The sequence below is a fragment of the Mixophyes fleayi genome, chromosome 11 (assembly GCF_038048845.1).
Source record: "Mixophyes fleayi isolate aMixFle1 chromosome 11, aMixFle1.hap1, whole genome shotgun sequence".
In the NCBI taxonomy this organism is placed as follows: domain Eukaryota; kingdom Metazoa; phylum Chordata; class Amphibia; order Anura; family Limnodynastidae; genus Mixophyes; species Mixophyes fleayi.
In genome coordinates, this window is record NC_134412.1 from 85,236,953 (window position 1) to 85,251,344 (window position 14,392).

At 42.3% G+C, this 14,392-nt stretch overlaps 1 protein-coding gene across 3 annotated transcripts in view; it reads left to right on the forward strand.

The window, feature by feature from the left end:
* The window catches only part of LOC142106977 (espin-like), a 128,822-nt gene that overhangs the window by 25,637 nt on the left and 88,793 nt on the right, over positions 1-14,392 (forward strand). For all 3 annotated transcript variants that reach the window (XM_075190065.1, XM_075190066.1, XM_075190067.1), the window contains exons 3-4: positions 11,044-11,230; positions 12,680-12,862. In XM_075190065.1, coding sequence (XP_075046166.1) covers positions 11,044-11,230; positions 12,680-12,862 — 370 coding nt within the window. The remainder of the gene's footprint in view (positions 1-11,043; positions 11,231-12,679; positions 12,863-14,392) is intronic.

The window sequence follows — 14,392 nt, forward strand, 5'->3', positions numbered from 1 at the left end:
AAATAGCATCCATTAATAATTAGGCCTTTCTCCAGCCCCAGCATTAAAATAATAGTATTCCCATTGCCCCGCAAACAAAATAGCAACCATTAATTAGCCACCATCTGCCTCACACACACTACATTGCCAAAAGCTCCGTGCCATCACACACATTACTGTGCCCCTTATCATTACCACGCTATGCCCCCTTATGATTGCACTGCGCCCTCCATGCTGCCTTTGCCCCTTTCTTCATCCCCCTGTGCCATGCTGCCTTTGCCCCCCCCCTGTCTTCATCCCCCTGTGCCATGCTGAATTTCCCCCCCCTGTCTTCATCCTCCCCTTCTTTCATCCCCCTGTGCCTCTCTGCGTCTCTCCTCTTTCACTTACATCTGTATTGCTTTCTTTCATCTTTCCGGAACCCATGTATGTGTATTGGTTACACTGTAAATCTGTCCCCACATTTAAAAATTTACCTCCCCCTCCAATGCACCATGGTTTTGCCCAGGTGCAAAATGACTCCCTTTCTATGCTTTGCTCTCCTTAATGACTCAGGCCCTAAGAGTTCATCATCATCATCATCATCATCATCATAATGTAGACAATTTATTTATATAGCGCCACTAATTCTGCAGCGCTGTACAGAGAACTCATTCACATCAGTCCCTGCCCCATTGGACCTTAGTCTAAATTGCATACACACACAGAGAGACAGAGAGGAGAGACTAGGGTCAATTTGATAGCAGCCAATTAACCTACTACTATGTTTTTGGAGATATTTTGAAACAAGCGAGGAGATGTATGTCGATGCAATTTTGTTGATGACCTTGTATGTTAGTAGAAGAATTTTATATTGGATTTGTTGAAATACAGGCAACCAATGTAGAGACTGACAGAGTGGCTCAGCAGAGGAAAAACAGTTTGCAAGGAAAATCAATCTAGCCGCTGCGTGCATAATAGATTGTAGGGGTTCAAGTCTGACTTTGGGAACACCAGTTAAGAGGGAATTGCAATAGTTGATGCGGGAGATGATGAGTGCATGAATTAATGTTTTTGCAGTGTCTTGTGTGAGATATGTGTGTATTCTGGAAATGTTCTTTAGATTAATGTAACATGATTTAGATATAGAGTTGATGTGGGGAATAAATGATAGTTGTGAGTCAAAGATTACACCTAGGCAGCGAGCTTGCGGGGTGGGATTTATGGTCATGTTATCAGCAGAAATAGAAATGTCAGGTAGGAAGCTTTTTTTTTTGGGTGGGAATATTATTAAATCAGTTTTTGAAAGATTGAGTTTGAGTTGGCGAGAAGACATCCAAGATGAAATGGCAGAAAGACAGTCAGTAACGCGAGACAACACAGATGGTGACAGATCAGGAGAGGATAGATTTGTGTATCATCCGCATAGAGATGATACTGAAACCGGACCTAGGACTGAGCCTTGTGGTACTCCAACTGATAAAGGAAGTGGAGCAGAGGTGGATCCAGAGAAATTAACACTGAAAGAGCGATTAGATAGGTAGGATGAGAACCAGGATAGGACAGTGCCTTCAAGACCTAGGGATTTTAGCGTCTGTATGAGGAGAGAGTGGTCAACAGTGTCAAATGCAGCAGAGAGATCCAGGAGAAATAGAAGACAGTAATGTTTTTTTTTTCTTTTTGCTGTGATCAAATCATTGACAACCTTGGTCAGTGCAGTCTCTGTGGAGTGTTGAGAGCAAAAGCCTGACTGAAGACAGTGGCGGATCCAGGGGGGGGCGATCGGGGTGATCGCCCCCCCCCTACCAGGGGCTTGCTACCGACAGCTGCACACTGTGCAGGTCCGTTCAGCAGTGACAGTATGCTGCCCGGCTGCTCTGATTGTGTTTTAAACACAATCAGAGCAGCGGGACAGCACACTTTCACTGCTGAATGGACCTGCACATACTGTGCAGCCGCCCGGCAGCCTTAGAACACAGAAAGGGGGCGGGGCCTAAATCGCCCCCCCCCTAAAATCGCCCGGGGTAGGACAAATGTCTGGGTCCGCCCCTGACTGAAGAGGATCCAATAGGTTGTTTGCTGTAAGAAAGTGTGTGAGGCGAGTGTAGGCAATTCTCTCGAGAAGCTTGGAGGGTCATGGGAGCTGAGAGATGGGGTGGTAATTTATGAGTGAGTTAGGGTCAGAATTTTGTTTTTTTAAAATAGGAGTAATCACTGCCTGCTTGAATAGTGATGGAAAAATACCAGTAGAAAGAGAGAGATTACAGATTTTAGTTAGAGGGGGAATGAGCACAGGAGACAAGAGGACAGGAGGTAGAGTAGGAAGACGAGAACAGAGTAGAAACTTCCTCTTCATTTGTAGGATAAAATGAAGAGACAGTGTCAGAGGGTGCTACAAAGGAATTGAGCTGATTGCTTGTCAAGGGAGATGATACCATTTCAAGCCTGATCTTATCAATTTTGTCCTTGAAATAGGAAGCTAGATCCTGGGCACTGATGGTAGTTGGAGGATTTGGGGCAGGAGGATTCAGAAGAGATTTAAGTGTGTTAAAAAGGCGTTTTGGGTTAGAAGCCGGAGCATAGATGAGAGATCGGTAGTATGCTTGTTTAGCAGTGTCCAGAGCATTTCTATAGGAGTGGTAGATATCCGTATATGTGATGAAATCATTAGAGGCGCAAGATTTACGCCAGTGACGTTCTGCTTTATGGGAGAGTTTTTGTAGAGTTCGTGTTACTGTTGTGTGCCACGGTTGGCAACTAAGTCTACGCGGAGTATGTAGTGTCGCTGGAGCCACTTGATCAAGGGTAGTTGCTAGGGTTTGATGAAAATGGGGTACTGCCCGATCAGGGGAGAAGAATGTAGAAATTGGGGTGAGAAGGTGAAAAAAATAAAAAAATAAAAATATATATATATAATGTGTGTGTGTGTGTGTATATATATATATGTGTGTATGCCTTCCTCATTGCCTCTTATGCCCCTTATTTTTTGCCCAGGGTGCTCTTCCCTGGCTAATTCGCATAGAGGGGTCCCAAAGAGCAGTAGTGATAACATATCCTGCCCTCTGTCCACCTGCTCTATAGGAAAGGAGTGTTATAATAATGGGGATGTGCTATAGAGGGGCAAGAGTTTCTGCCAGACAATCTCTTTGAAGGATAAGTTGAATATATATATATGTGCAAGTATAACCCATATACTAGGTACTGTCGTTTGCTAGTTACACTGTCTAGTCTTTAGCACTTAACATCTCTACAGTATCCATTTCAGAGGGTCCAGTGTATGTATTCTCCTGCCTATGGCTGATCCTAACTGGCGTTTCACAAGCCCAAGGTTGTCCCATTTGAATCCAGTAGAACCCATATCAATTTGTGATAATTTGACCTCGCCACTGACATTGGCACTAGGATCCAGCAAATGGAAAGAATACTGCATAAGTTGAGCCCTTCAAAGATGGTGCAATAGCGCATGTAGGTGCTAGATACACTCTACCAGAGAGTGTATCTAACAATTGTACGCGGATAGGGGTAGAGAAAACTGACTATTTCAAAACTGTTCTGTGTAATATTTACCTTGATTGGCATTTAGCCACAAATGCCGAATTGTAGCCCATCCATTACTCTGTTCTTCTTGAGTTAGACTAAGGAAACTTCTGTACGCATCAGAAAGTTTTAGTATTTTCCTTTACTTGTGTATTGATGTGTGTAGGACACCAATTATCACTATAGAGTAATTATTTCGCCATATGTCAGTAGATGCACTTTAAAGTTGAGCGTGGTTATACTACAAGTGCAGTCTGCGTGGTCTGCAGGCTTTTCTTGTTAATTCTTAATCAGCTTACGCAGTGACCGTCAACCATACTAAGCGGCTGCTTTTCAGACTATTGTTTGTAGTCGCCATGGCAACAAAGAGGTTGCCCTGTAGTAAATTAATAAGATGTAACCAATACACATACATGGGTTCCGGCATCCCGGTTTCCTGCTCGTTGTAAACCTCTCTGGTGTAGACAAAACTCCGGCAGGATTCTGTCGTAAAGTCTCATTCATGAAAAAAAATCATAAAGCTGAAAGTACACTCATTTAAAAAGAGTAAGGCGAGGTTTTGGATGATAACTATTTTTAGGCATGTTACATGAGTGTGTCCGCGCCTATTGTAATTGTCTTCAGGTCCATTTGTTAACACTTTTGAAGTGTGACTGCATGACAATTGCTGCAAGTGCGTTGTTCTCCCCCCAGCAGACCAAAGAATTGATAATTAAAATAAATGAAAATGTAAGGCCGTTTGACTAGGAAAATTAAAGCAAGTCGATTTTCCAAAATCACCAGAGACAGCCCCCTTTTCCCCCCTCCTCGAGCAAGGAAAGGTCTCCTTTTATGAGCAAATAATACATAAATATACAGTACAAATAGAAGAAATGCAAGTGCAAGGAGACGGAGAGGAGGGAACCGGGGCCCCTGACCCTCTGCATCTGCCATGGGGCCCCATTATATCCATGGGCCCCGGTGCACGGCACCTTCCGCACCAATGGTAGTTCCACCACTGTGTAGGGGTCATTTGGTCAGCTTGCCTGTTATGCAGGGATCCTGTTACCCCATCACCACTGGCACTAGACTGGCTAGAAATGAGTGCCCGTCGTCTTTAGCGATGTTGCCCTTCGTAGAGAGAGGAACACACCATTTATTTTAATTCTTTATATGACTCCTATTCTAGTACATGCAAACGGTCCTGTGATACCCAGGGCTGTTTTCTGAAGGGGGTAGGGAGGTAAACCCTTTATAAAATTTGATATTGGATAGGGATCTTGGGGACCCATTTCACAGACCATGGTGGGGATGGCTTATTGTGACCTTCAGATGGTCCCCTGTAATGATCTCTGGTCAATGGGATAACACAGCAAACATGCTCTATAGAGAACAGCAGAAGCATCAGGCCAATGTCCAACAACTAGTGTAGGTCAGGATGCCCTGATTAATATACATTGGTTATTTGAGGAAGTCTGTGTTAGCTGTAGGTAGGCAGAGCATTGTGCTTTGCATTAGGCAATCCCAAGGTGTTAACAAAGCTTTTTCCGGGAATGCTCGGGGTGTTGGAAGAAATTCTTGAAGATCCTGGCTACTTCCTCTTAATAGGGTGATTTATATGTGACAAAGAACCAGCCATACCTTTTGGCCAACCTGGAATACAGCAGGGTGACTGCATCTCTCGTGGCTTTGAAACCTTCCCCAAGACCGAATCAAAGTCTTCCAATGTGTCTCTTGAATGCATAGTGTGTAACGGATATGTGACAGTAGGTCGTAGACTTTGGTAAACCATAGCAGGATATGCCTGTAGATTATAGCTATACAGACAATAGTTCTTGCTAAATATGCTCTTTCATTTTTAGCTGCCAGGATTAGCAAATTGAAAGTCTGGTGTTTTGTGCACTCCCTGGTGCTCAACATTCTCTTCTCATGGCACAGAGTCAAAACTTGTTTTCGTAAGGTTTCTGATGGCGAAAATAGTTCCCAACTGAACCGGACACAATCATTTGCCAGGATCCTAATTGGCAACTGCTGCGACTCTCTGATGAAAGGTATTTCTAATTGGTGCTGCCAAATAGTTCCTGCTACAAAGACTGTTTCCAGAACTTGAGATGAAGCTCCTAGTCCTTCAGTGTCATGGTGAAGTGTCGGCCTCTAAGGTTCTGGGATCCAGGATGATTAAGTAATGTGAAAATTAAACCTGACCAGGACCATCTGATCTGGATATCTGTAATTCTGTCTGATGTCTTTGTATTCCATGTTGTTGGGTTCAATAAACACAGTAACTGGGGTTTGTGCCCTTACTGATAAGAGTCACCAGTTTTCGAAAGCCAACTTCAAATCTTACATCTGTCTGTCTCCGGTGGCATAATTCTTCTCTACTGACTACTTTTTTTGAGAACAATGTTCATGGATGCATGGTACGGTTTGTACCCGGTTGTCGAAACAGAATTGCCCCTATCACAGTGTCTGAGGCATCCACCTCCCAGATGAAGTGTAGAGATGGGTTGTGCTGGGACTGGAGTTGAGGTAAAGTCTGGTTTCAGATACTTTAAGCCCGATTTGAACTGTGACAGGAGCAATGATTCTTGAGACTCCTTGAATGAACTTTCAATAGTAATTAGTGAAGCCCACAAAACGTTGAACTCTCATGATGTGATTATATCCAAATGTCATTCAGATAAACGGCCACTCCTTGACAAAGTCGGTGGTGGGATAACATAATTCCTAAAATTCTGAAAGGTGGATGGGCCATTGCTAAATACTCAATGTCAATATTGGATTCAGAAGACTTCCAGTCATCGTCTATCTTGATAAAAACCAGATTGTGTAGCCTACGATGGTCGAACTTTGTAAAGATTTGAGAAGACGGCAGATATTCCAACAGCTCAGGAATCGGAGGCAAGGGGTTCCAATTGCGAACTGTGATTTGAATCAAGGCTTGATCGGCAATGGAGGGACAGAGTGAGATTTTTTGTTAGTTTTTAACTGACCAAGGAATGGGGTGCTCCTGCAGGGGAGATCGATTTGTATAAAACCTGTCTTCAGATTCTCATGAAATACATTCATCCAGCACCTTGAGTTCAGTCTCCAACAAAGAATAGATCCAACCCAAATATATTGGAAAGGGATTGGCACTTTAATAGCCACCATGGGAATCTCTTGGCTAGTGACGTAATCTTTATAATGTTCCCAATGGATATGGAGTCAATGAGATCTAACGTTGGCATCCGATCACCGAAATAGATCTTGAGATGAAGGCACATAAGAATTTGGAGAACATCAGAGGAACTGTGACCATGTCTTTAAGGCGGTAGAGGAGAAGTCTTCTCACCCAGCCACGTTCCCTCAGGTGCGACTGCTTTGAACCTTCATGCAGGTTGGACAAGTATCATGGTAATGTTCAGGGCTGGTACAAAGACTCCATTGACTTTCCTTGTCATGTGGTCCTAGAAAGCCGCCAACCTTTTATCGTTTAATTTTGAGTAGTGGTTTGAACATTTTTTACGTTGAGCGTCAGAAGAAACAGGACCAGACTGTGGAAACGGAATACGGTGAATTGACTGATTTATCTCTGTGCTTCTCTGCGTTCCTGAAGACAGGGACTGATTTGATTGATTGAAATGATCTTGAAGAATTCATTGCTAGATACAATCAGGTGACCCGTATGTCCTCAATTTCTTTATTCAACCCTAATTGAAGCGGACATCCAGAGGCTGCAGAATTCCTCAGAGTGTCATCAACCCACTTCCATATTTCTGTTCTGTATTTGGAGTGTGTTAGGACCACCTCCGCTGTCAGGGCGCAATATGGATCCCCAAAACCAACAGAGAAGACGTTCAAGAAACCAGACAAGGAATGGAGGATCACCACTTTTCAGATACACTTCTAAAGGGGACTTTGCTTCAATTGTTCTATAAATGCCAAAGAAGATATAGGAAATTGTGCAGCACGTTGATGGGCCTTTGGTGCCGAGCTAAATCTCTCCTGCCTGCCAGCTGGTTGAGCATGCTATGATGTGTAGTTTGGATATAGTGGGAAGGCTGAAGGTTGCTTGAAACTCCGGCAGCTAGAGAATGCTGTGGCTATACACAGACATTGGTCATTAGTCTTATCTGTCGCTCCCTGGCATAGAAGATGTCATTTGCAGGAGTATTGATGATTAACACAACATTCGTTGTTTGATCAATTGTAGGCATATAATAGCAGTGGCACTTTCTTCTTTATCCACCTACAAAGGCAATATTTGCGGGCTTGCCATTTAGTAAATGGTATATAGCCTCTGTCATGAAGATATACACAGACTAATTAAGGTTCTGTCTGCTTGGATTTATAACCATAGCACAATTTGGCAATAAATCCTAGAGACCTATTATCTGTTTGCAGTTCTGTCTCATGTGAAAACCTCAGATAGAGTTTATCTTGATCCTTCAATAAGGACTTCACTATAGTAATTAGTGGCTTGAAATAGATTCGGCAACATTCTTCTGAAAAGGGGGAAGCGCCGAGTTCTGGCGTTAACAAGCCAGAGTGTTTTGTGTGTTGCTTTGTATGTAGGAGTATGTTTGGAGTTGTATATTACCGTTTTATTGTTGCGTCATCGTGTGTACATTACGGGAAATAATCATTTATTTAGGAGACGCCAAAGATTCCGCAGCGCAGTCTGCAATACACACACCATCCTCTATGGAAGACTACTAGTTGTGCACACACGCCTGTAAATGTGTAACACTACTGTTATATTGAGGCTGGAGATTTCATAACTAAGGTTGGGGAAAACTCAGCTTAAGTAACTGTAGATAGTCACTAATTACAACTGATTTTGCTTCCTAGGTGAGCTAAATATTTTCACATCTTTATGAAGGAAATCCTTGGTGACATCACAATGACTCCTCTGTGGTTTCCATAGCAACCACAGTGCGGCAGTTTCACTCCTGAATTGGCTACACAGCGCCCTGCGGCCCACCAGGTGTTCCGGGGCAGGGTCCAGCTACATCAAGCATACAGTACCCCAGGCTGGGAGGGGGGTTTCCAGGCACGAGTAAACCCCCCCCCCCTCGGTTTGCCTATGGCGGCCTCCATCTTCCACTATTATTTGTCAGTTATATGTTATGTTAGTTATGCATTTCGGCATGTGGTCGATTGTAACTTATGTTCTTTTCAAAAGTTCTCCCCAATATCCGACAGTCTTCAGCTGACACAAGTGACGAGATAACTTAGCAGTCTGCGATCAGAATCTTAAGGTGTTTACGTGTATTTTTAACAAGCATTTTCCCTAAATATCTGAATTGGAGAATTTCCCACCCCTTCCTCTAACCCTTATTCCTATTCATTCCATCCATCTGTTCAGGCCGCCATCTCATTGAAGCTTCTCGTTGGGCTCCGTTTGAAAACCACAAAAGATGAGACAAAAAGAAAGCTTTCTTCCTGGGTGGACGGAAAATATATTTTGTAATGTAATTAAAGATCATGTTTGGTTGGATAAATACAATAACTGTGTCCTCAGTTCAACTTGAGCACCACAGTTCAACTCAAATATTGCAAATGTAAAAAGGCATTTGTGATTCCCAGTGAGAAAATCCTAACATTGCGCAACTTCAAAATTCCGCTAAACCTAAAATGCAATCTAATCAAATGTGACGTTGTTTTGTACACAAAATCTAGTGTCACCCACAGGGAGGGGTGCCTGGGGCTGTTATTGCAAGAAGTTGCTTTATCATCATCATCCATCATCATCATCATCATCATCATCATTTATTTATATAGCACCACTAATTCTGCAGCGCTGTACAGAGAACTCTGAAGACACTTTTGATAAAGGGGCTACCTTCTAAGGAAGAGTTTGTTTTACTGTAACTACCTCAAACCATAATAGCATTGTTCTAAACTTAGTGTTATTAATTAGACATTGAGATATAACATTTTTCAAAATCACCTCTCAAGGTGGTAGAAATGAAAGTGGAGCCGTTGCCAATAGCAACCAATCAGATTTTAGCTATCGTTTATCTAGTACATTCTAGAAGATGATAGCTGTCTTGAGAGGTGGGCCCAGGGTCAAAAATTGTTGTATACCCCCCCCCCCCCCACTTGTTACAATTTTCAAATAGTAATCTAAATTTATTTTATACAATAACAAAATAAGATCAAGAACCTGAAGCAAATACATAGGGATAGCTTTTCAAGAAATATATATATATATAAAAAAAATCTGAAGCTTATAGGGTTTAGTAATACATGAATCGCCCAATGAAATACATAATCACTGAGATAATCTGTTGGATACCTGCACACTTGACGGCCTATACAGTCTTATGTAAAACAGCACCATCTAGTGGATCTTTGGATAATTGCTTTATTTTGAATCTGTCCTTTGATGTGACCTCTTCTATACAGCATTAGATGGATTTAAAATGCACCATATTAGAATGTGGTAGAATGATGGGCTTGTTTTCATCCACCAGTTTAATTTATTTTTGTCTACCTTCTCAATCTAGGTTATACCATGTTGACATGTGCAGGGAGAAACAGTGGAGAACTAATAGCTTAGCGACCTTCTGTTTTATAATGTGTGTGTGTATATATGGATATGTGTATATACGTATATGTATGTGTGTGTATATGTATATGTGTGTGTGTGTGTGTGTGTGTGTGTGTATATATATATATATATATATATATATATATATATATATATATATATATAGAATTATATAGCGAGATAATGAATGCATTGGGTCCTATATAATTTATTTTGTATAGTTGGTAGCGGTGTTGCTGTGAGTAAACCTGCCTATTGGACACCATAATTAGTTATGTCCAATCATCAGTCTGAGAGTTTATTTCCTACAATTCAATATTTTAATACATTTCTGTAGACCTGAATCTCCTAATTCCATTACCTTTGTTGTGAGGGTCCCTCCCATAACATGCCCTCTTTCTGTCCTGTTGGGAGGACCCCCGATGCAATTGGGTGCCCACATTAGAGGTATACACTCCAACAGTCCTGAAATCTGTGGGACAGTTCTGATTCACTGACCTTGAAAGGGGGAGGAGCTTGCAGTGAAGTGGGTGGGTCTGTTTTGAGCAGATCGGGGGGCGGGCTTATTTTGTTTATATAAATGGTAGCGGGTATGCAGAGAGATGATTTGCAGGGGAGGGCTGTATGTTGATTGCTGACACTTAAAGCCACCAACCTATTTACATCTCAAAATCCCAGTGCAAATAGCTACCAAGCTGGAACTTGAAACATAAATGTATCTGTGGCCCGCAACAGTATAATGACTCATTAGGAGAAGGGGATTCATGCATTGCTAGCTCCATCGTTTCTGAACCTGTCAAATGGACCCTGCTTAGTGGATGCCCAATTTCATCCAATGGCCTTAAGAGCTCAGAGGAAAAGGGCTCTCCACCGGAATGACCGATACAGTTATGATAAGAGGGGGTGGATGAGTGATTTTTACAAATACATTGGTGAAATTACCTGTAAAGTAGTGATAAATGTCATAACAATTAACCCAGTATACATAGATAACTTAATTTACGTTTTTTTTTTATGTTTTTTTCTTTTAGTGCTATAAATTCTCAGACAAAGAACGGTGCCACACCCCTCTACTTAGCCTGTCAAGAAGGACACTTGGAAGTTATTCAGTATTTGGTGAAGAACTGTGGGTCTGACCCTCATATAAGAGCGGCAGATGGCATGACCCCCTTACATGCAGCTGCCCAAATGGGTCACAGTACGGTCATTGTTTGGTTGGTAAGTGAGTTTTCTTGCTATGAAAATGTCGGAGGACTCTCGTTTTTTGACCATTAGTATTTAGAACCCTTTCACCCAATGCATTAACACATGTATTTTGAAAACATTGTAAATGGTATATAATAGTAAACATGTCCATGTTATGGCCAATCCACATCTGACCACGATAGGCAATCAGGGATGCTGGTTTTTCAACAGACATCCTGGTAAAAGTTCGGCACTTCTCAGTCTGGCATAAGAAAAATTGTGCCTATTGCTTTAGATGAACCCATTCATTCGTTATTTTTAAACCTGGAATCTGCGTAATTGATAAATGCATGATGGGGCTCTTGGACTCATGCGTACTATAAGAAGGTACTACCCATGGTCAAGCGTTATAGCTGAGAATATAATACAAATGTATTTTTTAGAGTAAAATAAGGTTAGATCACAGTTGGTAAAACAGGGACATTAAAATTTTGCTGAGGGACAAAGTTTTTCTTTGTTCTTTGCATATAATTGTTGACCTCTGCCCTGGAGAAAGAATCTATTTGCCTAACTGTAGATCTGTGTTCCTGGCACAATGGTGCACAGCTGGCAAATATACTACTAGCCGAGCATGACATGCGACCATCCCAGCACATCCACCAGGAAAACCTTTCATGTCTGTGTGCAGGATAGGATAGGCTAATCAGCATATGAAGCGCTATAGAGACAGTTTAACTAAAACTATGGGAAGACTGTCTTCCATATGCAAATAAGCAGAAAAGGCTTTTGGGTCGTACAGTTTACATGGCGTCCCTGAGTCAGTGGCTGAGTCTATGCTGTTCTTGGGATGAATTATTTGCAGGGCTGATTGAAGACCACGTCAGTCACTTGGCTAAGATCATACTAGCAGTAAGAGGTAACTTGTGACTGTGTTTTAAAAGCTAAAAAAAAGTCAACCAAGCTACATCAACATAATACAACGCATAACCAGCATGTAATGTCACTATGCTGGCGACAACCACTGATTTAGAGCACGGGGGCTAAGGGGTTGGAAATAAGCTTATGTTGTACCTTTTTAATCAAGCTTAGGTTAAAGCCTGAAATAAGGCCAGGTTTAAAACTTGAGTTTAATTTAAAGTTCAGGCTAGAAGTTAGTTTGTTACTGTTAGGTAAAGGTCAAGACCATGAGATTTCTTTTCTTCTTTCTATCAGAACAGCCCTAGTGAAGTTCTCCGCCAAAAGTGTGGCCGGACATCACCTCTATCTACAGCCGTAGACCGTTTCTGTCAACACTGTATTAAAAGCGTCTCTTACTCTTGCACGTCATTGAGCAAAAATAAGTGGAGATTTGAGGCCAGACATCGCCACGGATGTTCCGGTGGCACTTTTGCGGAACGGAGTTGAATCTGGCGCTAAGCGTTTGTCTTTTGAGCAGCTGTTAATTTATATTTGTGAACATCTGGTGTTTCCTCTCTCCTGCAGATGAGTTGTACAGATATAAGTCTCTCCGATCGCGATGCCGATGGAGCCACCGCCATGCATTTTGCTGCCAGTCGAGGTCATGCCAAGGTACTGAGCTGGCTCTTTCTCCACGGGGGAGACATGAGCACGGATAACTTTGGAGGGACCCCTCTACACGACGCTGCGGAGAACGGAGAACTTGAGGTTTTTCTTATTTCTCATTACTTAGCCTAATTTATATGTATTGGGAGACACTTGTGGAAACCATTATGGTAACTGTGTAGAAGATGTTGTGTTGTCCAGGGCAACTAATTAAGTGTTGGCTTATTTTCTAAGCGTTACTAAAGAAAGGAGTTAGAGCAACTCAGCAGTTTTCATAAATGGGGAAATGTCCCAGGATCAGAGGTCTTATTGGTGCTTTCCTATAGGAAAAAAACCCACAAGGTATCCTAGGCGCTAAAAATGTAAGTCAATATCCTACAGAATTTCATATGTAAATATAGTAGTCGCTCCTTGTATAAGGGGTGCCAACTCCCTAGAGCAATAGGAGGATAATTTTATAAAAAGATTGACATGGCACAATTATTGGTAATAGGCTCAATTCAAATGGATTTGAAAAAGAAAAGAGCTAGATTAGACTCAAATGTGATAAATTAGTCACCTGTGATCGATTGTCGGTGCTCACATGACTTGAATTAACCAATGAATGATAGGTTTAATGTTTAAAAAGGCCACTTTTTATTCCCTGTTACTTTATCACAATGGTGAAGACAAGAGAGCTGTCTGAGAGCATCAGAAGTGCTGTTATCACCAAACACAAGACCTCTAAAGGGTACAAGGCCGTCTGCATAGACAGTGGCCTCCCAGTTTCAACTGTGCACAATGTTATTATGGAGCTCGCTGCTCATGGGACTGTGAAGAACCTCTCTGGACGTGGGGGAAAGAGGAAGATCGATGGGATAGGTGTTAGAAGGTTGGTATGAACTGTGGGAAAACACCACGTAAAACATCCAAAGAGCTGAAGGCTGACCTGGAACAATGTGTAGTGATGGTTTCAACCCGTACTATACACCGCACACTAAACAAAGGCGGACTGTATGGGTGAAAGCCAAGGAGGACCACACTGCTGAATAAAGACATAAAAGGAATGACTGATCTTTGCCAAAACGGACCTAGACAAACCTTCTGGGCAAATGTTCTGTGTACAGACAAAATCAAAACAGAGCTCTTTGGCAATACAGACCAGTGATTTGTTTATAGGCGACAAAATGAAGCTGTTCAGGAGAAGACGCCCAAACTATGGTTCACCATGGGGGAGGATCCATAATGTTGTGGGACTGCTCTGCTGCCACTGGTAATGGAGGCCAGGGGAGGGCTGGTAATTTTTTAGCCTGGGGGTCCAAGACTCGACTTAGCAGCCTGTTAGGAACATTTTAAAGAAGAAAAAATGCAGGTGACCTGGCCCAAGATATCCCATTATGGGACCGGCCCGGGGGGGAAGATGCCTCCCAGCCAATCTGCCCCTGCTGGAGGCCCTGACCGTATTGAGTGAATCATGAAATCAGAGTATTACCAAGGCAATTTGAAGAGAAATGTGCAACCCGGTGTAAGAACTAGGTTTGGGTTGAAGAACATGGGTCCTCCAGCATCATAAACACACATCCAAAAGCACAAAAGAATGGTTGAAAAGAAAAAAACTGGACTGTTTTAAACTGGCTGATGATGAGTCCTGAT